General features: G+C 39.9%; 1 protein-coding gene across 2 annotated transcripts in view; it reads right to left on the bottom strand.

The window, feature by feature from the left end:
* Positions 1-21502, bottom strand: part of LOC125461583 (cadherin-4-like) — a 657666-nt gene that overhangs the window by 56717 nt on the left and 579447 nt on the right. For both annotated transcript variants that reach the window (XM_059652819.1, XM_059652818.1), the window contains 3 exons: positions 11800-11985; positions 6766-7019; positions 594-736 (listed from right to left, as the gene is read on the bottom strand). In XM_059652819.1, coding sequence (XP_059508802.1) covers positions 594-736; positions 6766-7019; positions 11800-11985 — 583 coding nt within the window. The remainder of the gene's footprint in view (positions 1-593; positions 737-6765; positions 7020-11799; positions 11986-21502) is intronic.

Consider the following 21502-nt stretch of genomic DNA (forward strand, 5'->3'; position numbering starts at 1 on the left):
CATGGAAAAGGAAGTGTCACAGGGATAGGGTAGGGGGGGTGAATCTGAATGGGATGCTCTTCGGAGAGTCGGTATGGACTTGTTGGGTTGAATGGCCTGTTTCCACACTGTAGGCATCCTATGATCATTTCTTCACTGTTGCCTTGAAAGTCAAATAACGTATTTGGACATTAAGCTCCAATACTAAGAGCCACCTGATAAATTACTCGACTGGTTGTTGAAATTTTAACCATTGATGAAATTCAAACCCACAATCCTAGTCCACATTAAGTACAGTAGAAACTAATACAAGAAATTAATGATTTCCAAACTTAAAATGGTAGATACAAGGAGCTGTGAGATGAAAATAATCTTACATTGTACTTTGACTCCCCAAATTCCTCACTCCAATGCACACAATATCTCATTTAGGGTACTCTTCTCCTTTTAGGACATTTAGTTAGCAAGATATTTCACAACATTATTTTGTTTTTGAGGCAGACAAAAGAAACAAAGATTTTTGACTCAAAAGGTGCAAATGAAGGGCTATCATCTGATTGATATATTATTTTACAGTCTTCCACTGGAATGAACAGCACGAAACCAAGACCTACCATTGTCAGCTGCCAGGAACATTGCTTCATATACATTATCTTTAACAAAGATCGACTCTCTGTCCAGGACTGCTGTGGTTGTGATCTGACCAGTTGTGGCATTAATGTTCAGCCAGTTTGCAGGATCGGATAATTCAGAATATCTTAAAAAAAGCAACAAATATCAATTGAAAAGTTAACTACTTAGGCAGATAATTATAGAATAACTTAAATACATATGAAAGCAACAACTTTATAAGCAATAGTACAACAAATGATAAATGATACAATGCATTTGAACCTATTAGTGAAGGTGGTCTTAATACAACATCAAATGCTTCTAATTGGAATAGCGAGAAAACACTTTGCAATTTAGTTCATTTGTTTTTCACTGGCTTTGGGGAGACCTTTTTCCAAGAAGTGAGACTTCTATGTAAATAGTTAATTTGACGTCAGGTACATCCTGCATGACTTTACCTCGTTTTGGAAGTTGTTGAAGACCACCCCTTTAAAGTGGAGGTTTAGAGTCATTAAGCAATGCTGACCATTTGTAGGGCAACTTCTTAACTGTTTTTCATATCTTTATTTGCTTTTTAGTGCCCTTTATGTTTCCATGAGGTACAGTTCTAATGTTTTTTGGTCCTTGGCACCATTAGCAGGACCAAGGGGATTCCCAATAAAAATACACCAACTTTCTAATAAAGGGGACCAAGGTATACTACCTAATCAGATGAGAGTTGTTCTGCATTTACCTCTTTCACCCATATGCTTGGTTCTGCCTGTATACATGCACATAACTTGGCTTTTTTTTTCAGTGATGAGAAGTTTCTTAGACCTAAGAGAAGCCAAGGGAGCATCACTAAAGCGTGTGAATGTCTCAATTACTGTTACTTTAGGCCTGTTCTCAGAAGCATTCAAATCAAAGTGAGGATAATTTTCATATTTATCAGAGGTAGAAAATTGACATTTGATTGGGTGTCCCCATTCTATACCCTGCCTGATCTTCTTTTATAGTCTCCTTATCAGTATTCTTCAAATATGAAAAATGCTCAGAAACTATGTCTCCAGTGTTTGTGGGACTGCTTGTTTGACAGTGAGGAGTGAATGAGAAGGAATTAAGAATGGAAAACCTGCAAGTATAGGTTTCCCATCTGTTTGAAAGCCAGCTAGTTGACAGGCTGTACATCTGTTAGGTGGGGAAGCCTGTAGCACCAGGGTTCAGTGTTCCAGGGCTACCAATAATGAAAATTATCTCTAGTATGTAATGTTTTAGTAACGATGTATGAAAGAATACATTACAGAGCAATCATTAAACAACTTAATGGGGACTCCACCTTTTGCATCTTGGAGTTAGTTTCTTGTTCTTCATTTTAGCCTGTCACATCTTAACTCAGAAGGCTAAAAGGTGAGTTGGCTACAGCAAAACATTGAGGAGAAGTGATTATCTATTACCGGAAAGAGTAACTGGGAAGGGAGAATTAGGGTATTATGCAACCCCTGGTGCTTTTACATCAGCATGGATTTTTTTCAGAGCTGAAGTTGCTCAGCATATTTTTAGAGGCTCTGAAGAAAATCTTTGAGTCCTAGGGGAGAGGTTCAAACCCTGAAAGCTAGTGACTTTCAATTCAGTGAAGTATTAAATGTAAATCTCAAATTCTAACCAAACCATCCTATTTCTGGTTTTAATGGAAATTGGATGAAGGGTGCTGACTTGATGGAATCAAATGGGTTATTGAAACCTTTTAAGGAGGTTGTGTGTTTTCATCGTAAATGGTTCCCTTTTCTTCTGTCTTAAAAACTATCACATTGCCATCTTTCTTCACTTCTGATGAAATGTTATCTTTCTGAATTGTTAATTGTTACTCTCCATAAGTGCTTCCTGACCTGCTGACATTTTCTGCAGCACTTCTATTCATATTTCTGGGGTAAGTGGAAGCAGGAAGGGCTGGATTGGACTGGATCCATATGGTTAATGTCTCTACAACACTGTGGGTTTGAAGGAGGAAACACGTTTCATCCCAGAAAACATTCTTACTTGTAAACACCTCACTTCCCAAACCGTGAATAAACACCACTTGAACCACCAACAGCTTCTCATCATGATCTATCCACAATACCAAGACTTAACCCAGACCACAATGTTCCTACTATGATCTCTTTCTACTAAAATAAATCCACGCATCGTGTCATCAACCACAACCTCCTTAAGCCCGTTGATCTGTCTTGATTGTCCTGGTGCTACAGGCTTCCCCACCTAACAGATGTCAACTAGCTGGCTGTCAAACAGATGGGAAACCTATACTTGCAGGTTTTCTATTCTTACTTCCTTCTCATTCACTCACTCTGAAACAAGCAGTCCCATGAACACTGGAGACATAGTTTCTGAGCATCTTTCATATTCAAAGATTGATTTTGGCCTGAGAATGAACTATCAGGTCAATTATTAGTTATTTACCATGGATTTTTAAAAATTGTAGATTGATAGAAATTTTTTAAAAGTGCTCTACTTTTACAAAATGTATTAGTTCCTACTTAGATCACAAGATGGTGTTCTGTATGGCAACCAGACCAAAACATTTTAGGGAGAATTTTAACTGTCCCCTCAACTCCTGACTCCCTTTTTCCCTGCCCTACAGAAAGCTGGAGGAATACAAACAATATACAACAAGTGTTTCCTCTCCAATTAGAATAAGTTTTTTTTGCAGACTGAAGAGCAAATTAAAGATGCAATATTATAATATGCTATTTTAACTTCCCATCAAGGGCAGAACATACTGCATACACTTATTTCAAATCCTGTTACTAGCAGAGACCCTATAAAGGTGCATGTATAGTTACTTTTGCAGGACTTAGAGGAGTAAGTTCCACAAAGGCAGTTTGTAAAATTATTGTCCTGCACACATCTCACCACTGACCAACCTCTCACTGTGAAACCCATCAAATCTGCCACAATTAATCTTTGAGTTAACATATAACATCAACCTTAAAAGTTCCTAAACCTGGGAGCTGGGCAGTCCAGTACAGGTAATCGGCTGGCCAACGCGAGGTTTATAAGGTTAGATCTCTAAAACAATACAGCAAGCCTCTCAGCACAGCCAACAGATGAGTAGAGTCATACATTCCAACAGCTTCCCATCTGTGAGGAATAAGATTACGCAAAGAGTGGCCAATTTCTATCTCCGTAAACGGGACATAAAGGAGCACTGACTATAGGTATTCAGAAATAGATGTCCGCGTTAAGTGGAGGTGCTGCCAATGAGGCCATGGACTGCATGAGTTTAGGCAGTAATTAATTTTCAGGAATATAACCGTTGGGAGAAATACATTCAGGATCATTAAATATTAAAAACCATAAAAGAAAATAAATACACATGAAGTAGTAATATCTTGTGCAGAGAGGAAATATTCAAACAGGCAGACAGGCTCATGAATAGATGTTGTGCAGTCATGTTTTAAAGTCTTATTGCTTTCAAGATAAAACAATTTACTGGTTACTCTGAACAGAGTTTCCAGCATATCTGGCTTTAAAACAATTGCAATGTCTGATGATGTGGAGGTTTCTTCACTGAATTCAGTGTTACATGTAAGGAGAAGATAGATAAAGGCATAAGTTATCATTTTTTAAAAAATGATTTACACAGTAAACCTGTGCAAGCATCCTTTTTGTCATTATCTAACGTTTTTATAAAAACATGGTTATGAAAGTTGGAAAAAAAAATGCACCCAGATTCCTGCAAATTTTGTTTTTTGTTAACTCATATCAATGCAATCAAAACAGTGCAAGTAAACCTGCTATGTTTGTTGTGAATCAACTTAGATTTGATAAAAGGACAACAACCACCAGGCAGTATTTTTAAAACATGAGTAAATCAGCGCATGCTGGAAATGCATAGCAGGACCATTACCAATTAAATGCTATACAAAAACTTACCCTTTGTCTTTACAAATATTGATGGACCTGCTTTATATACTTCTATAAATTTCAGTTATTTATGACTTTGAGCATATTGTTTAATTTTATTATCACAGTCAAGCTTATGCTTTAAATAAATCCCTCCAGTGATTCAGTGTAGATCTTAAACCAGAAGCAATAATGTACAGGTCTTGTCTAATATCAGAGAATAGCAGCCCAATGTAATTTCGAGCATGAGGCATTAATTCCCTAGTGTGAACTTGGCAAAGTTTTTTTTAATTGCTTTTTTTTAAAAAAGTAGCAGCTTTTATTGGACAGATATTCATCCACATACACTTGCCTAGTTAAACATCAGAACAATTTGCTTTTTATAACTTTGTACTTAAGATATTACTGATTTACAAAGCATGGTGAACAAACCTCAACCTATAAAAAATTTCACTGAGGGCAGCAGCTGCTAAAAATTGCTGTGTCTATGTTCAGGGAGTGATTCAGCTCAAATGTTGAAATGTTGTGTGTACCTTTACTCTAGAAATTAAAAAAAGACATAAGACGAATGACTTGCAGAAAAATACTGCAAAGAGACACAAAATGGAAGTCAGTTGGAAGATGGATTCTTCGAGCAACTAAAATGTATTGAGGTTTGGCATAAATGAAGTTGCTGTGAAGCAAAAACTTCAATTAACAAATTGATTTCCAGATCCTTATCATTGTTTAAGCCCTTCCATGTCCTGACTGAACTATATTCAGCGAATCTTCTTCAACCATGTATCCTAACCTTCATTTTCTATTTTCCTGACTTTGGCCTACTGCTTGTACCGACTTCATAGCACCATCAGAGCCCAGTCTTTCTTGACCTGCACACGCAGATGCTGGAATTTGTTTCCTAAATCATTCTGTCTTACTGTCCCGCTTTCTCTTGCAGACGTCTATGAAGTTTCTACCACTTGAAACATGACTTAATATCGTCTTCCTCCTTATTTTGAAAAAAAAATTTCTTAATTTTTGTTTAGTATCCACCACCTTCCCATGTAAAGCATTCAGATCCATGTTCATGCATAGAACACCAATAACTGCTCATGACTGTTGGAACAAAATAGCCAGATACCTAGAAAAAGGCCAGAAGAATGGCATTTTCCATGTTTGGAGAACCAAATAGTGCCAAATGCTAACTAGCAGTGTAAGTAACACTTCAAAAGCTACTGATTGGCAGAGAAGGGGCACCATGCATACTGTGTTCACATACTATGGCATGTAATGGTGCAAGTTAAACCATGTGGTCTAACTTAGGGATTCCAGTATCTGTTGGGAGTGACCTTGGAATGCCAAAAACAAAATTGAATGTGCATGGATAAAATATGCCTCAATTTTAAAACAAGTTTCATGCTCTTACTTGTTGGTAAATGACATTCTTACCACAGGGTGCATGTCCTGTTGGTCAGCAATTAGCGAGCAGGGTTTTATAGAAGAAAAAAGGAGGGGAACTTTATATCTGAGAAAATATAAACTCTTGAGTGATGTTGAACTAGAAAAGAAGTTAAAATACAAAAAAATTGTTCAACAATACCTAAAATTAAATGAGCACGTGAATGCGTCATTATCATTTGAATGTAACTTCTTTTTGTTAATGTACAAAATATTATTTTACTCAATTTTTCTTCTGCCTAATTCTCTGCCCTTTTTAGTTCTCTTGAAGATTATGACCCTTGCTCGAGACCAGTTTCATTGACACTAGACACACCAGACAGTCAGCATCAAATCTTCCCATTTTCAAAGGGAGGAAAGTGTCTAACAAAGGTGAACCAAACAGTCACAGCTTCCATCACTTGAAGGCTTTAAGACCCACCTTTAGATTATTTTCATTATCAGGTCTACCACTGCAGCAGATCAACCTAATTTAATAATACCACACATATAAATGTCATGGAATATGGCTATTAATCTGTGATGCTAAGACATCTAAAGCAGAGGCAGAGGAATGATAATTTGGTTTATCAAAGGATCGTGTTGTTTTGTTAAGTTGCCGATTTCTGGTCTTCAGTGACAGCTGATTGCACTTGCTCTTTGCACAGGATGTGGTCGACTTTAGTATCGTGCCATTTTGTAGCAAACCAGTGAACCATAGGAACACAGAAAAATTGGCAGAGTTGTAAAATTGGCTGGTCCTTCGCTATCACTCATTTACACACTTGCACAAAATCAAAACCAATACCAGTATTTTTGGGCATGGAATGGAAAAGAAAAGCTGAATTCTTTTCTTTCTGTTGTTGATGATCTTACCGTACAGCTTGCTGCATAAAGCGGTCAGGATCTTGAGCTGCAAATGTTGTCAGCAGCGTGCCTACAGGCATCTCTTCCTCTTGCCTGATCAGTTTGGGATTTGGAATGAAAAATGGAGCTTCATTGACATCTGTGACAGAGATAGCAACTGTTGCTGTGGAATGGAGTGAAGACTGAATTCCAGCTGCTAGAGGTGCTTGATTCATTACCACCACTGTCAGCACAAAGGCCCTGTTAATTTCATAATCCACTGGCTGAAAAGCAGAAAAGCCAATATTTTAGATTAAGTATCTAAAAGCCAACATAAACAATGACAGAAAGGGCAAACAAATCATGCTCCATTCACCCTGGCAATAAAAACATTGGAAACATTAACGGTGCACTTATGTAGATGAAACATTCTATTGGGAGTTCAACTAGTTTTCAAAACAAAAGCCTTTTTCCCTCAATTTTGGTATGATGCCACATAAGTATTATTTATAATTCTCAATTTTAGAAAAACAAGCTTCAGAATTCAAACTCTAGTCTCTCCATGTCTTGTCACTGGATGAAGTCAAAAGTCACATGACACCAGGTTACAGTCCAATAGGTTTATCTGGAATCACAGAAACTTTAGGACTACAGCCCCTTCGTTATGTGCAGTGAGAGCAGAGCACACAGACAGAGAGTTGAGACGCAGAGAGATCAAGAAGTGTGTATTGATAAGCACGGCAGACCATCTCCATAGAAACAACCACATGCACATGGTCGCTCGTCTGCTCGCTTGCTCACTCACTCACACCTCCACATATACACAAGTTTCCAATCTGAGCAGATCACAGGTACCATATAAAGATGAGAAAGATAATCCAAGTGAGATGTCTCTCATAAAATTGATACTCAAAAATTGTATTTCATTTGCAAAATCAAAGATTTTAAAACCCCAAAATTGACTATATTGTAAAAACAAGCTTCTATTCCTGAAGTGTAATCAATAGCCATGGCTAATTGTCATAAGAGTTTCAATTAAAAAAAACTCTGACCCTGCTGAGATAAGTGATGTTGGATCTTTTGGAACTCAGCCAAACAGTCATAATGGGCTCAGCTGAAAAATGTTGCAACTAAAGGAAAAGATGACTGTTTATTTTTCCTGAACTACATCAGACTGCTTGACAATTGGTAAAGCTTAGCAGTATTTTCTTTCTTCACAGCTGTAGCCATTTTTCTTTGTTTCTAAAGGTCTCAAGATTTAAATAATTTCAGATCACAACACTTTAGCAAACTGTACCTGCCCCTCCCTAACATTCATTCATCCTCCAAAAATTCATGAATTTCATACTGTTGCTTAGGCCTTTGGAACTACGGAAATTGGATCTATTTGAACTCAGCAGGCATTTTAAATTTAGCCATGCTAAATTTGAGTTGGCTGCATCTGGATCATGCCCTTTCCCTTATACCTGTGAGGAAACATGGAACCTAACAATAATGCAGACACAGCTTCTGATCTGGATTTAGCCCACAATTTTTAAAAGCCTTCGGACCTCTATGAAAAGCAAGTCCATAGATTTAATTTTTCTGTGGAAATAACTTGTTGTCCATAATCTGTTTCAAACAGCGTAATTTCTGTGATCTGAGTTGTAATGTAGCATGAAGTCTTCATCTAAATCTTAATATATCCACTTTTGCCCATCTAGCGACAATGATATGGAGGTGCCAGTGTTGGACAAAGTCAGAAGTCACGTGGCACCAGGTTATAGTCCAACATGTTTATCTGGAATTGCACAAGCTTTTGGAGTGCAGCCCCTTCGTCAGGTGCAGTGAGACAGTAGAGCACATAGACAGAGTTTGTAGGCATAGATATGAAGGACTAAGAGGCCAAAAGATTATACAACTGGTAAGAATGGAGTGCCAGATAATAAGTCTCCACAGGTGACCAAGTGTGTTAGGGGCTGAGTGAAGTGTCAACAGCCAAATAACCATTGAAGTAATGACTTGTAATCTGAATAAATGAGGCAGAGATAATTACAAAAAAAAAGGTGGTGCTGGAGACAAACTAAATGAGTGGAATAACATGGTAGGTATGAGAGTTACATTCCAAAGGTCTAACCAAATTACTAGCTAATTCAAAACAGTATAAAGTAATTAAGGTAGAGGGACAATAATTTATCAAGGTGACAGTAAGGAAGGTTTTATAGATACAGAAGTGTGGTGGGGTCATGTAATGCGACAAGAACCCAAGATCATGGTTGAGGCCGTCTCCATGGGTATGGAACTTGGCTATCAGTCTCTGCTCAGTGATTCTGCGATGTTGTATACCTCAAAGTCCACTTTGGAGGATGCTTACCTAAAGATCAGAGGCTGAATTCCCTTGACTGTGAAGTGTTCTCTGACTGGGAGGGAACATTTCTATCTGATTTTATAACCTTTGATAAACCTGACCAGCTGTCTATATTCCTGTTTCTTTTTTTAAAAGTAAATGTTGATCATCAACTCAATATCCACCTTCACCTGAATTTAAATTAAACAATTGTGATTTTGCTTCGAATAACATAACTTAAAAGGATTAGAGATAATGGGAACTGCAGATGCTGGAGATTCCAAGATGATAAAATGTGAGGCTGGATGAACACAGCAGGCCAAGCAGCATCTCAGGAGCACAAAAGCTGACGTTTCGGGCCTAGACCCCTTGAAGGGTCTAGGCCCGAAACGTCAGCTTTTGTGCTCCTGAGATGCTGCTTGGCCTGCTGTGTTCATCCAGCCTCACATTTTATCATAACTTAAAAGGAACTGTTTTCCTAAACTGTAAAGGAAAATTCTCAACAAAGAATCACAAACCATGACAGGGACTGAGATACTGCCAACAAGTAAATAATCATCTATAGATCACTGCAGCAACTCAATTTCCAAGATTTATAGATCTCATCAGGCACAGGAAATGTTGAACTATTTAGCATTCCGACTAAAAAGAGTATGGGACATTCACCATGAAGATGGTGAATCAGAATTTATATCCCACAAATGTTCAGGCCTGATTGATCAAAAACAATGCAGGTTAACCAGGCCAACAAAATGAATGAAGCATCAATTATAATCCCCTGGGTTTCATGAGTTGTCCTTTATGTGATGTACATATAAAAAGTAGAACTGCCTTTTGATAGGATAAGCTGGTTTAAAAAATTTAGCTCAATGGTATATTAGGGGCTGAATTTCTCAGCTTCTGAATGCTGAATCAGTTGGAAAAATAAGACAAAAGATATTTTCAAAGTTAAAGCAAACACAGCCTGATTTTCCCCCAGTTTGAACAGTGGGACCTTATTGAATGTCTTCTGAAAATCCAAAGAAACCATATTCATTGATTTCCTCTTATCAATTCTGCTAGCTACATCCTTCAAAAAATCCAATGGATTTGTCAAGCATGATTTCAAAAATGCGTGTTCACTCTGTCCAATCCCCTGTCACTGTTATCCAAGTGCTTGGCTATTAACTTTTTTGTGATTGACCTGAGCATTCTCCTTACTATCGATATCAAGCTAACCGGTTTGCAATTCTGAGCTCTCTCTACCTCCTTTCTGTAAATACTGGGATTATATTAGCTAAACTCCAACCATAGGAACTGTTCCAGAGGCTGGATGATCTTAAAAGATGACCACCGATGCATTCACTTTTTCCAGCGCCACTTCCTTAAGTATTCTGGGATGTAGATTATTAGGATATGGGGTTTAGTTGGCTTTTAATCCTTTTAAGCAGGGTGGTTACATCAGAGCAGCCTGGCAATGCTAGACAGTGAGAGCAGCTGTGGCTTAGATGTAATGTCCAGAGTGTGAACACTGTAAGGTCCTGGCACTTGGTTAACAACTTACCACAGCTCAGTGTAAGCTCGTGCAAGAACAGTGCTGCGGAGGCGTGGTGAACAATTAATGGGGCAGGCACAATAAAATTGTGTGAGCAAAGCCACTAGAGTTCATGAGGGAATTCCATCATGAAAATGACAGCCAAATTTTGGAAAAAAATCACCCCTAAATTTCTTTGGTTGCATACAAGTATAAACCAAATTAAATGAAAGCAAAATACTGTGCAAGTTTGAAGCCTGAAGATGATGTTTTGAGAATGTAGATAGTCGATCTTTTCATTGTTTGTTTATATTATATAACAACAGCAGATGTTAACTCTGTTTCCGAACACAGGCTGCAAAAAGTCATCAGGTCTGGCAGCGTCTGTGGAGAGAAAAACAGTTAGTATTTGAAGTCCGATATGACTCTCCACAGACGCTGCCAGACCTGATGACTTTTTCCAGCCTGTGTTCGGAAACAGAGTTAACATCTGCTGTTGTTATATGATATTCACACAATATAAGCAACATTGAAAAGATCAACTACCTATATTCAAAGGTAAATTCAGTGGGCTTCAGTTTTCAGTAGGTGTCAAGTGTGACAGTGGCGCAGTTAAAGGATAAAATCATAACACAGTAACACAAATTCTCCAAATGATCATGCAAAGCTCACTGTTAAAGCATGAGCTTATATTTTCACTAAAGCTGATATTTGATACATGTAATTCCTGCAATGACTGAGGATATATTTGATTGGTGAATTGAAAGGGGTAAGGAGGAGTTATCAATGAACATCACAACCCATACTGCCGATCCCAGTCTTCCTGTGAGCAATATTACAGAAGATTCACTAGCATGACAATGTTTGCTGGAGCATTCAATATATAGCGAGTTTTGAGAAGATTTGTAGCTCAGGTTGAGGTTCTGGATGTGAGTTTGCTCACTGAGCTGGAAGGTTAGTCTTCAGACGTTTTGTCACCATTCTAGGTAACATTATCAGTGAGCCTCCGACGAAGCGCTGGTGTTATTTCCGGCTAACGCCAGCGCTTCGTCGGATGCTCACTGATGATGTTACCTAGAATGGTGACAAAACGTCTGGAAACTAACCTTCCAGCTCAGTGAACAAACTCACATCCATTCAATATAAATATCCATGATTCTTTCAAAAATAATTCTGAATAATTTAAAACAAAACTTCAACAAAGAACACAAAACATACACAGTACCTTTATCACTGTAACGATGCCATCATTGGTGACAGGATCAGTTTTAACAATGAAATGGCCAGCAGGGTCTCCACTGACAATCCGGTACACTGCGTTCCAGTTTGAAGTGTGTGGCTGGTCTCGATCAGTGACTGTCAAATTAGCAACAACTGCATCTATTTTATTCTCTTGAACTTCTCCATAAAACTAGGAATAAAAATATGACTCTTTAAAACTGGGCACATCGTTTTGCATTTTTCACAGAATCTCATATGTTCACAATATCCAATGGGTCAAGCATAATTCATCTTTAGCAACTTGAAATAAAAGAAATTAAATGAAACCAATCAATCCCCTTCCAAAATGGGTAATTTATTTGATGAAAGTACCTCCATATGCATACAACGATCACAATAAACCAATGCAGCTTCCAAATGAAATACTGGTCGAAAGCCTACTTTAAATGCAGCAAATTTGGGGAAATTGTAGCATTGTGACAGTGTCAATAGATTTGTAAGCCAAAGACCCAAGCTAATGTTCTCGGGGCATACGTTCAAATCCTGCAATGGCAGTTACTGAAATACAAGTTCAATTAATAGGAATAAATCTAGCGACTGTGAAACTAGCATCAATTGTAATAAAAAAAATCTCACTCAAGAATGTCTTTTAGGGAATGAAAGCTTGCCACTATTGCTCAGTCTGGCCTGCACATGGCTTAGTAACACAGGGAATGTTGTTGGCTCTTAACTGCCCTCTGAAATGGTCTAGCAAGCCACTGATTTTCAGTGGTATTAAGGATGGGCAACAAATGCTGGCCTTACCAACGATGGCCACATTCTGTGAAATAAATAAATGAAAATAATAAAATTACAATGCAATTTATGGAAGAAATACAATCACCAATAAAGAAGAGTGCAGTTAGAATTTACTAATTAATGTCCTTAATAATTTAAACAGCTTGTCAATATATTCTAAACTTTAAATGAACACACTGCTTAAACGTTCCTTCAGTGACATGCAGAACAGTGTATTAACAGGAATCTTGTTACAACCAGATGACAGATGGTGAATTGACTTTCCTCTTTTAAACCCTCTCAGCTGACTGCAGCAAAGTTTTTAATTTTTTTTAGTACACAACTATATCACACTTCAATTCAAACCATTCCAAGGCTTCCATGAGCAAAATAAAAAAAAAACTTTATTACTTACTATCCCCAAGAAAAACAACAAAACATGACATTATATCTATGTTTATCCCTGAGTTTAAAGTATAAAAGGGAGGGAATATCAAATACAAAAAGTAAGATCAAGAATAACTGTTTAAATGTCTCAAGAGTCTTTACAGTGTGAAGTTTCAACCTGAGACCACAGTTGTTTAAAGATGCCTTATACCTTGAACAGTGGTGACATGTGTTGATGTACTTGAGCTCTCAGTTAATGGATGTTTTGCTGATTTGTTTTACAACTGGGCACTGACTTTTGAAAGACAAAGAGAAATAGGTACAGAGAAAGAGAGCATGTCTTCCCGTTCTATGATTACAAATTTATCACTTCTCTATTTCTCCTCAAAAGCTGTTGAAAGAAAGACATTTTCTTTGTGTATTCCCTTGTTTGGTCCAGACCACTACCACCTTTATTGGCCAGTTTGATAAAAAGAAGTTAGGGTTGGACCTAAGAGAGTGGAGTGCAGCAATTTCAAAAGGGGACAGGTTAGAGTGGGTGAGAGGAGCAGTGAAATTGAGACAGCCAAAGTCACATCAGTAGGTAAGACGCCAGGGGAAGCGGAGGGTGAATACTGGAGGCGGGTGAAGGGGTCAGTGGAACTCACCTTCACAGCCAGGTTTCCTTCCGCAGTGACTGCCAATGGCTCAGACTTACCCCACAAGGATTTCAACTCAAGTTTCATACTTTGTGTATCAAATCCACTCAGGGCTACTAGTATCTCCAGGATGTTGGAGTTCCTTGGACTGTCATTCCCGCCAGCTCCTGCGATACACAGTCAACGCCAAGAACCAATATGTGCGCACACTCAACCCCACCCTGCAGCAATATCGACTCACCCTCTCTCAAAGCTGCACTGGTCCCCAGTTTCACTTCATTTTTTGCTTCATCTGTCGCCTCAACAAAATAAATTTTGTTTTTCTTAGGGACATCAAGGGCACACAAGCTCTAGCAACTCATGGACTTCAACACCCGCCCTGCAACCCATCCCTTAGCACTTACCCCTTTCTAGTCCTCAGATGCCATCACTTTCTGTACACGAGGCCACTGCCCCCAACCCCAGCCCTCGCTGTGTGTTCACCCCAAACCTCCTGGCCTTCCTCTCTCTCTGAGGCTGAATGTACTGTGCTCAGCAAAGGACGCAGCTTTGTAGCCTTACGCCCCACTTTAATCAATGATGTTGAACTGATTTTCCACTGCCTCCATCTCTGTGCTCACTTTTTCAGGCAGAAATCACTCCCCCCACCGCACCCCCCCCCCCCCCACCTCACTGGTCCCTTCACCTGCCTCCAGCATTCCCCCTCCACTTCCTCTGGCCTCCTACCTGCCCCCGATCTCTTCACTTAAAACTGCCAACATGGCATCAAGGGTCTCAATTTCTCTGCTCCTCTCACCCTCTCTAACCTGTCCCCTTCTGAGTCTGCACACTTTGCTCTCTGGGGTCCAACCCTAACTTTGTTATCAAACCAGCCAACAAAAGCAGTGCTGTTGTAGTCTGGTGCACAGACCTTTACCTTGTGGAGACTCAATGCCAGCTCTCAGACGCTTCTTTCTACTGCACCTGGACCATGATCCCACATCAGAACATCAAGCCATTGTTGCTAGGACTGTCACTGACCTCATTACCACTGGAGAGCTTCCCCCCACTGCCTGCAACCTAGTAGTCTCCCAACCCTGCACAGCCCACTTCTACCGCCTTCCCAAAATCCACAAACCTGACTGCCCCATTAGGCCTATTTGCACCAGTCTGTTGCTCTCCGCTGAGCTCATTTCCTTCAATCTTGACTCCCCCCGTCTACACTTATCCATTCCCTGCCCACCTACATCTGGGATTCCTCTAATGCGCTCCACTATATTGACAATTTCCAGTTCCCTGGCCTTAACTGTCTCCTGTTCACTATGCATGTCCAATCCCTCTTTACTTGTATTCCCCACCTGGATGGTCTGAGAGCTCTTAGCCTCTTCCTTGACCACTGGCCTGAACAGTCCTCATCCACCACCACTCTCCTCTGCTTGGCCCTTAACCGCATCTGACGTATCTCCTGTGCTCCACCCTTGCCCCTTCCCATCACTCAACAGTGTGATCGGGTTCCCCTTGTCTTCATTTTTCATATCACTGCTCTCCGCATTCAAAGGATCATTCTCTGCCATTTCATCATCATCACCATCATCATAGAATAGTGCCCAACCTTTAGTCCAACAACTCCATACTGACCCTCAAAGCATCCCACCCAGACCCAAACCGCATAATCCACCTAATCTTCACATTTCTGAACACTATGGGCAATTTAGCCTATCTAGTCTGTGTATTTTTGGACTGTGGGAGGAAACTGGAGCGCACAGAGGAAACCCATGCAGACATGGGGAGAATGTGCAAACCCCACACAGTCGCCCGAGGGTAGAATGGAACCTAGGTCTCCAGCACTGTGAGGCAGCAGACAACTCCAGCAGAATGCCATCACCAAACATATCTTCCGCTCACTCCCCTGTCTGTGTTTTGCAGAGATCATTCCTTCTGGGACACCCTAGTCCATTCCCCAACCACCAACACCACCACCCCGCCTCCGTTGCACCTTCCCACGTAACCGCAGAAGGTGCAACAGTTGCCCTTTCACCTTCTCCCTGCTCACCATCCAAAGGCCGAAACAGTCTTTTCAGATGAAACAGCATTTCATTGTACCACCTCCAATCTTGTGTATTGTAATCAATATGTGGTCTATTCTACATTGGAGAAACCAAATGCAGACTGGGGGACTATCTTCGGTCAGAATGTCCCACCAGAGTCAATCAAGGGCTTAGACACAAAATTGTCCAGTTGAAGTGATCAGGATCAGGGATTCCATCTCATTAGAGGCCACAGTGTGGACAATGTTCAGTCCTCAAGATTTAGTGTAACCATTCCAGGATTAGCAGTAAATTAGCTGGGAAGCTAACAGAGATCAGTCCTGGGTGTCTGTTCACTAAATGTCAAGACAGGTCATCGGGGTCACTGCTGTGGTTGATAAGTTGGAGAAGTCAATTATGGAGATTGGAAGCAGCATCCTGAGAGATAATAATTACGACAGGCAGTAACTCAGCATATAAAAATGGGAGATATTAGTGCATTGGAGGATATATTTTGCTGGGAAGATTGGGTGGGGGTGGAAGGTTGACCACTACCCTGGTTTTGAAATGGGCTTGGGGGGCACTGCACCCTGATGGTTGCCATAACAAGCTGCAGACCAGGTGCCTGGGGATCTCCCACCTATCTGCTCCTCCCACCTCACTGATCAATCCCCACCATTGTCGTGGGGCATTCTGACTGATGGCAGTCCCCTAGGGCAGTTCCCTTAGACTTGGAGGAACAGCCATTTGGTTGAAGCACATGCAGTGTGTTTGTTGCCTGCTGTCACATGCTGTATACGTGACATTGCCATGTTACAATGCTGCAGTAACACGTCCACTCCATCAACTGATCATTGCTGGTAACCATGATAAGCTGGCTAGCTTTGTCCCCTACCTGCACTCACCTATCACCATCCCAGCCCCACCTCTCCTCTCTATTTATTTGAGCTCCCTTCCCCTCCCCCATTTCTGAAGAGGGTCCCAATCTGAAACATCAGCTTTCGTGCTCCTCTGATGCTGCCAGGCCTGCGGTTTTCCTCCAGCTCCACACTGTGTTATCGCTGATTCCAGCATCTGCGGTTCTTGCTACCTCTGAGCAATGTGTATTGTGTTAACTTATGGATGCCATAAGAACACCACCAGTAGGTGGAGCTAGAAGAAGAAAAGACAGAATGACATGATTGTTTCGCAAAGTATTACTATTGCTGGCTTTTGCACTTTGAAATCTAACTGTTCTAGCTACTTCTAAACTGCAATCACCTCACACTTAATGAAGAACCTCACATTAGTGATACTGATGATGATGCAAAATGGACATGAATTCTTTTGGAGAGTTTTGCTGACCTTTTGAAAAGAAAACCTGAAGAGAGCTGCAGACAGCAATTCCAGTTGCAGATAGGCATAATCTGGATGAATCGGCAGGCATGTAAGTTGCTCAGATTTAACAAGCAGGACAGTTTTAAAGAGGAATTTCATCATAATTACTGATGACCATGTATATATCTATGCCTAATCTACCCCCTTTTACATCTGGAACCATTCCTTACATGCTGGAAAGAATAGTTTAAGGGATCTGAAAGAGTGATGGTAGGCTTTGTCATTACAAACAGAAAAAACAGCACTTGTTCACTACATTGGTAAAGAATTAGAAGACATTTTCAAACTTCTTACACATGATGGAAATGACTGAGTCAGCAACAAAGACACTGACATCTAATTTCAAGTCAAAGAAAGATACAACCGATAAATTGACCACTATCAGATGCACAAAGCAATAAGCCAGTGAGATAATCCATCAGTGCTGAACACATTGAAATTGCTACCATCTGAATGGAATTTTGGTGAAGCTGAGAAAATGGAAAGTGAAATAAAAACAAAAATCATTGAAGGGTATCTAACCAGCTAACAACATTAGAGAAAGATGGAATGTTAGCAGTGCTACTGAAGCTTGCAAGGTCATTATTGCTCCCCCGAGTCCAGAACTATTGATGGTGAGATGAGATATTCCAACTTCAACACCTGTAGATACAGATCAGAGCTCATGTGCCTTGAAACCAAAACAACTCTGTCACAGAAACAGAGTTGCAATTAGTCCAAAGAATGTTTCTGACAATGGTCCTAGTTACCCATAACTGACAGTGTTCTCTACTAGTAAGCTGTGCAACACTTTTGCAAAACCTGACCATTTGCTTGTGTTTGGTGATCATCATAAAAGTTTACTACTGAGGCAAATACTAACAGGAGAATACGTTATAGCTATTCTGCAAGATAATGGCTATGCTGATCAGACCATTTATCGTTGTACATCGTACAAATCCATCTGAGGCCATAAAATGATCACTCTTCATCCTGAAATGTGCCCAGTCTACCTTAAATTATATCTGAGGGGCAAGGTACCTCAAACAGGTCATGTTAACAGACAGGTAAAGATAGCAACAAGTGGTACCTGCCCCTAACAAGATGCTGCCATCAAACCAAAAACAAGTTTTACCTGTCACACAGTTATGGTGCTTTCATGTTTGCAATCACAATCCTTGTGGTCCTGAATTATTTCTAAGATCATGGACTGAAGTTAGTTCAAATTTTGGAGACTTGTACTCTGGTGAATGGCTGCAGCAGACACCCTATTATGGAAACAGTTTATTTGAATGACCTTAGTCATATCAAAGCTGGGCCATCTTCATCTTGTTTTGAATCCTCAAAATGATAAAAAGTACAATAGGCACTAATTTAACAGCCATGAATTCAATAAATTTATGAATTACACAGGGTTTTCTCATCTAAAAATCACACTCCATTATGCAAGAGATAATACAGAACAGAAAATTGCATGCATATCTTGAAAAATGGTAATATGTAGAGCTACTGTTGACAGCAAGTAATGGAAGCAAGAACAACATCTTTCTCTTCACAACTATCATGACTTCTCAGTCAACTGTGGGAAAGTCTTCAGCCACACTTACATTTAATCATCCTTTGAACCACCCTACGGAATTACTTATCAAAACATACGTCAATGCTGTTCAGCACAAACATGAAATTCAGAGCTGCATGGTGAAAACCAGGAGATAAGTACTTGTGTAACATGGTCATTTTGGAAAGAAAAACCTCTTTTGGCTGATACAAAAGGATCAATGATCACTGCTAAGCGTGATTCACAAATCATTGCGTGGCACACATCATTCTTCAAAGCTCTGCAAACATCATTCATAAGCACTGAATCAGTTTCCAACATGGCATGTCAGATGAGGAACATGAGTGCAATGAAACCACATCTGATGTTAGATGTTTATCTATTTGTGACAGAACAAATCCATTGTATATAACTGACAATGTGAAGGATTGAATAACTTTAGCTGGTGAACATTGCTCATCTTATTGTAAATAATTGATCACATCAGTACCCCAGGACAAGATATAATGTAATACTTTGAACGGCCAAGTGCTGCTCACGTTTATTGCTTACACTTATCGAGATGAATCATTGCAACACGTTGCTTCTCGTTAACAGAGACGGGGAGGGTTGAAGTAGCTTACTATTTTCAAAAAATAATAAGAGTTCAATAGCATTGTTCATAGTGTTCACTTTTTCCTGTGGTACAGAACAGCACCAACAGGCAGAAGCAGAAGTTGGAGTGATTATTTGGTTAAAAATTCCATGTTGTTTGCTCTGTTTGTGCTTGAGGTTACAGCCGTCTGTTAGCTGGTACTTGATAAATCCTTTAAGGCAACAAAATAGGCTGGACAGATGTTCAAGCACATTCAGAGGATGCTGCCATATCTGTTCCATTCCCTGCAATTCCGAAGTGCTGCACATTTCTGCAGGATCTGCACTAGATCTCCACCTGGGGTTCCATGGTGGAGGATCCAGCCATGAACATGGATCTCTCAGTTCCCTAAACTATACAATGTTAGAATCCAAGGTTTTCCTCTTCCATCCTGTTACAGATTAGGCAAAACAAAACAGTGGAATTGGTTAAAAAAAAATGAAGTGTTGAGTTATACTGCCACCTTCTTCTCCTAATTCCACCGACTCCAACTTTCACTGGCTGTTTTTTTCTTGGTACTTGAATTTGCAGGTTTACAAGGTGCTGTTGTTGTAGTTTTGCAAGTTGCTGCATTGCATCTTGTAGATCCTACTAGTTTGCAGCAATTGAGCCCTAATGGTAGAGGGAGTGCCAATCAAACAGGAAGTTTGTTTTGCATGCTGTCAGGTTTCCTGAGTGTTCTTGGAGTGGCACTCATTCCACTTCTCATACGTCAATGCTGTTCAGCACAAACATGAAATTCAGAGCTGCATGGTGAAAACCAGGAGATAAGTACTTGTGTAACATGGTCAAAGGATTGGGGAAGATTCCATCACGCTCTCGACTTGTGAGTTGTAAATGGTGAACAGGCTTTTTGGGTGTCAAAGTCATGTCATGTGCCACAAAATTTCTCAGAATATTCATGTCAGGTTAATTGTGAATGTTGTAGGTACATCGGAATCATTTAGCTTAAGGTTTTCTTAGTTCTAGACTACAATTTTTCATGGTTATAACTAGAGTGTTGTCATAGTCATTACTTTTGCTATAGCCAGTACATTCAACAGTTTCCAGATACAACGAATCAAGTTTTCTGAAAAATGTTGTATGAGCAATCCTCACCATTGACAACTGTTTTAAGAGGCGATCTGCAGTATTGCTCACGTGGTGCTATGTTTACTTCCACATCTTCTTTTATGGAGGGATTATAGATTCCAAGAGATCCAGATTAGTAGAAAAAAAGCACTTGCTCATCTAATAAGAGGAACGTATCTTAAAAAAGATGTAGTTTATTGTATATTTGTAATATGTTCTTGTTACAATGATATGATCAACCTTGTTGCAGAGATGATAGGGAGGACATGGAGATTAGGTCTTATTTCTTCAAGACCCTAACCTGTTCACTCATCAAGCCTGCATGACATCACCACAATCAGAGGTGCTTGATGCACTACCAGTATTCACACTTTCAGATCCATACATCCTTATGCAAACCAAATTAGCTACTGCAAAAGTGGGGAAATCATGAGATGCCCAAGATGAATCATTCACTTCTACTTCCACCTGAAGGTGGTTGAATAGTTTCAGACTTGCCATTTACGCTCAATAGCTTGGTTCCACATCATCAAAAATGCAAACATTCTTGGAGTCTCCATCTCCCATTAGCTCCCATTGATTTGTTCAGCGTGCACTACAGAATGTGGCAGGACAGTGGGACTTTGATCTGATCCACTGGCTGAGGGATCAATTAGGTCTGACTGTAACCATGCTGCTGCCATTGTTTTACATGCATACATGCTGTAGCTTCATTAGATTGGCACCTTATGTTTAGATACTGCTGGTCTTGCTTTTGATATAATTGCTACCCTCAAAAGATGTCCCAATTTCTGCCTATATGTATTTAATATATCAGTATATGTTTTCTTTGACAGCAAAACTGAATGTGCTCTTGTGTGAGATATCTGCTTTTGGTAGTTGAGCATAAGTCAGGCTGGTATTAAGCAGCCTGAAACAGCATCCGGCTAAGCCCTAAAAAGATTAAGAGCACTAACACTTGGGATCCTCCATTGATCGGCTTGCCGGTTGAAACTGGTCACGGGATGTAACGGGTACGCTTCATCCAACTTGCTCCCTGGGTCCAATTTACAATCAAAGAGCCTGAGTAAAATGTTAAATGTGCCTGCTATTACACATTGGTGATCACGCCAGCTGTTTAGAACAGTAAGATGGGTGACCATTACTGCTTACCACTCCTGGTGACCTAGATGACTGCCCAGGATTTCTGTGAAAATGCTACAGCAGTTTTCCCAAATAGGAAGGCGGAAACTTCAAACCACGATCTTCTCCTTTAATTTCACTAATTTGTCAATTCATTG

The sequence above is a fragment of the Stegostoma tigrinum genome, chromosome 19 (genome assembly GCF_030684315.1).
Source record: "Stegostoma tigrinum isolate sSteTig4 chromosome 19, sSteTig4.hap1, whole genome shotgun sequence".
NCBI classification, from domain to species: Eukaryota; Metazoa; Chordata; class Chondrichthyes; order Orectolobiformes; family Stegostomatidae; genus Stegostoma; species Stegostoma tigrinum.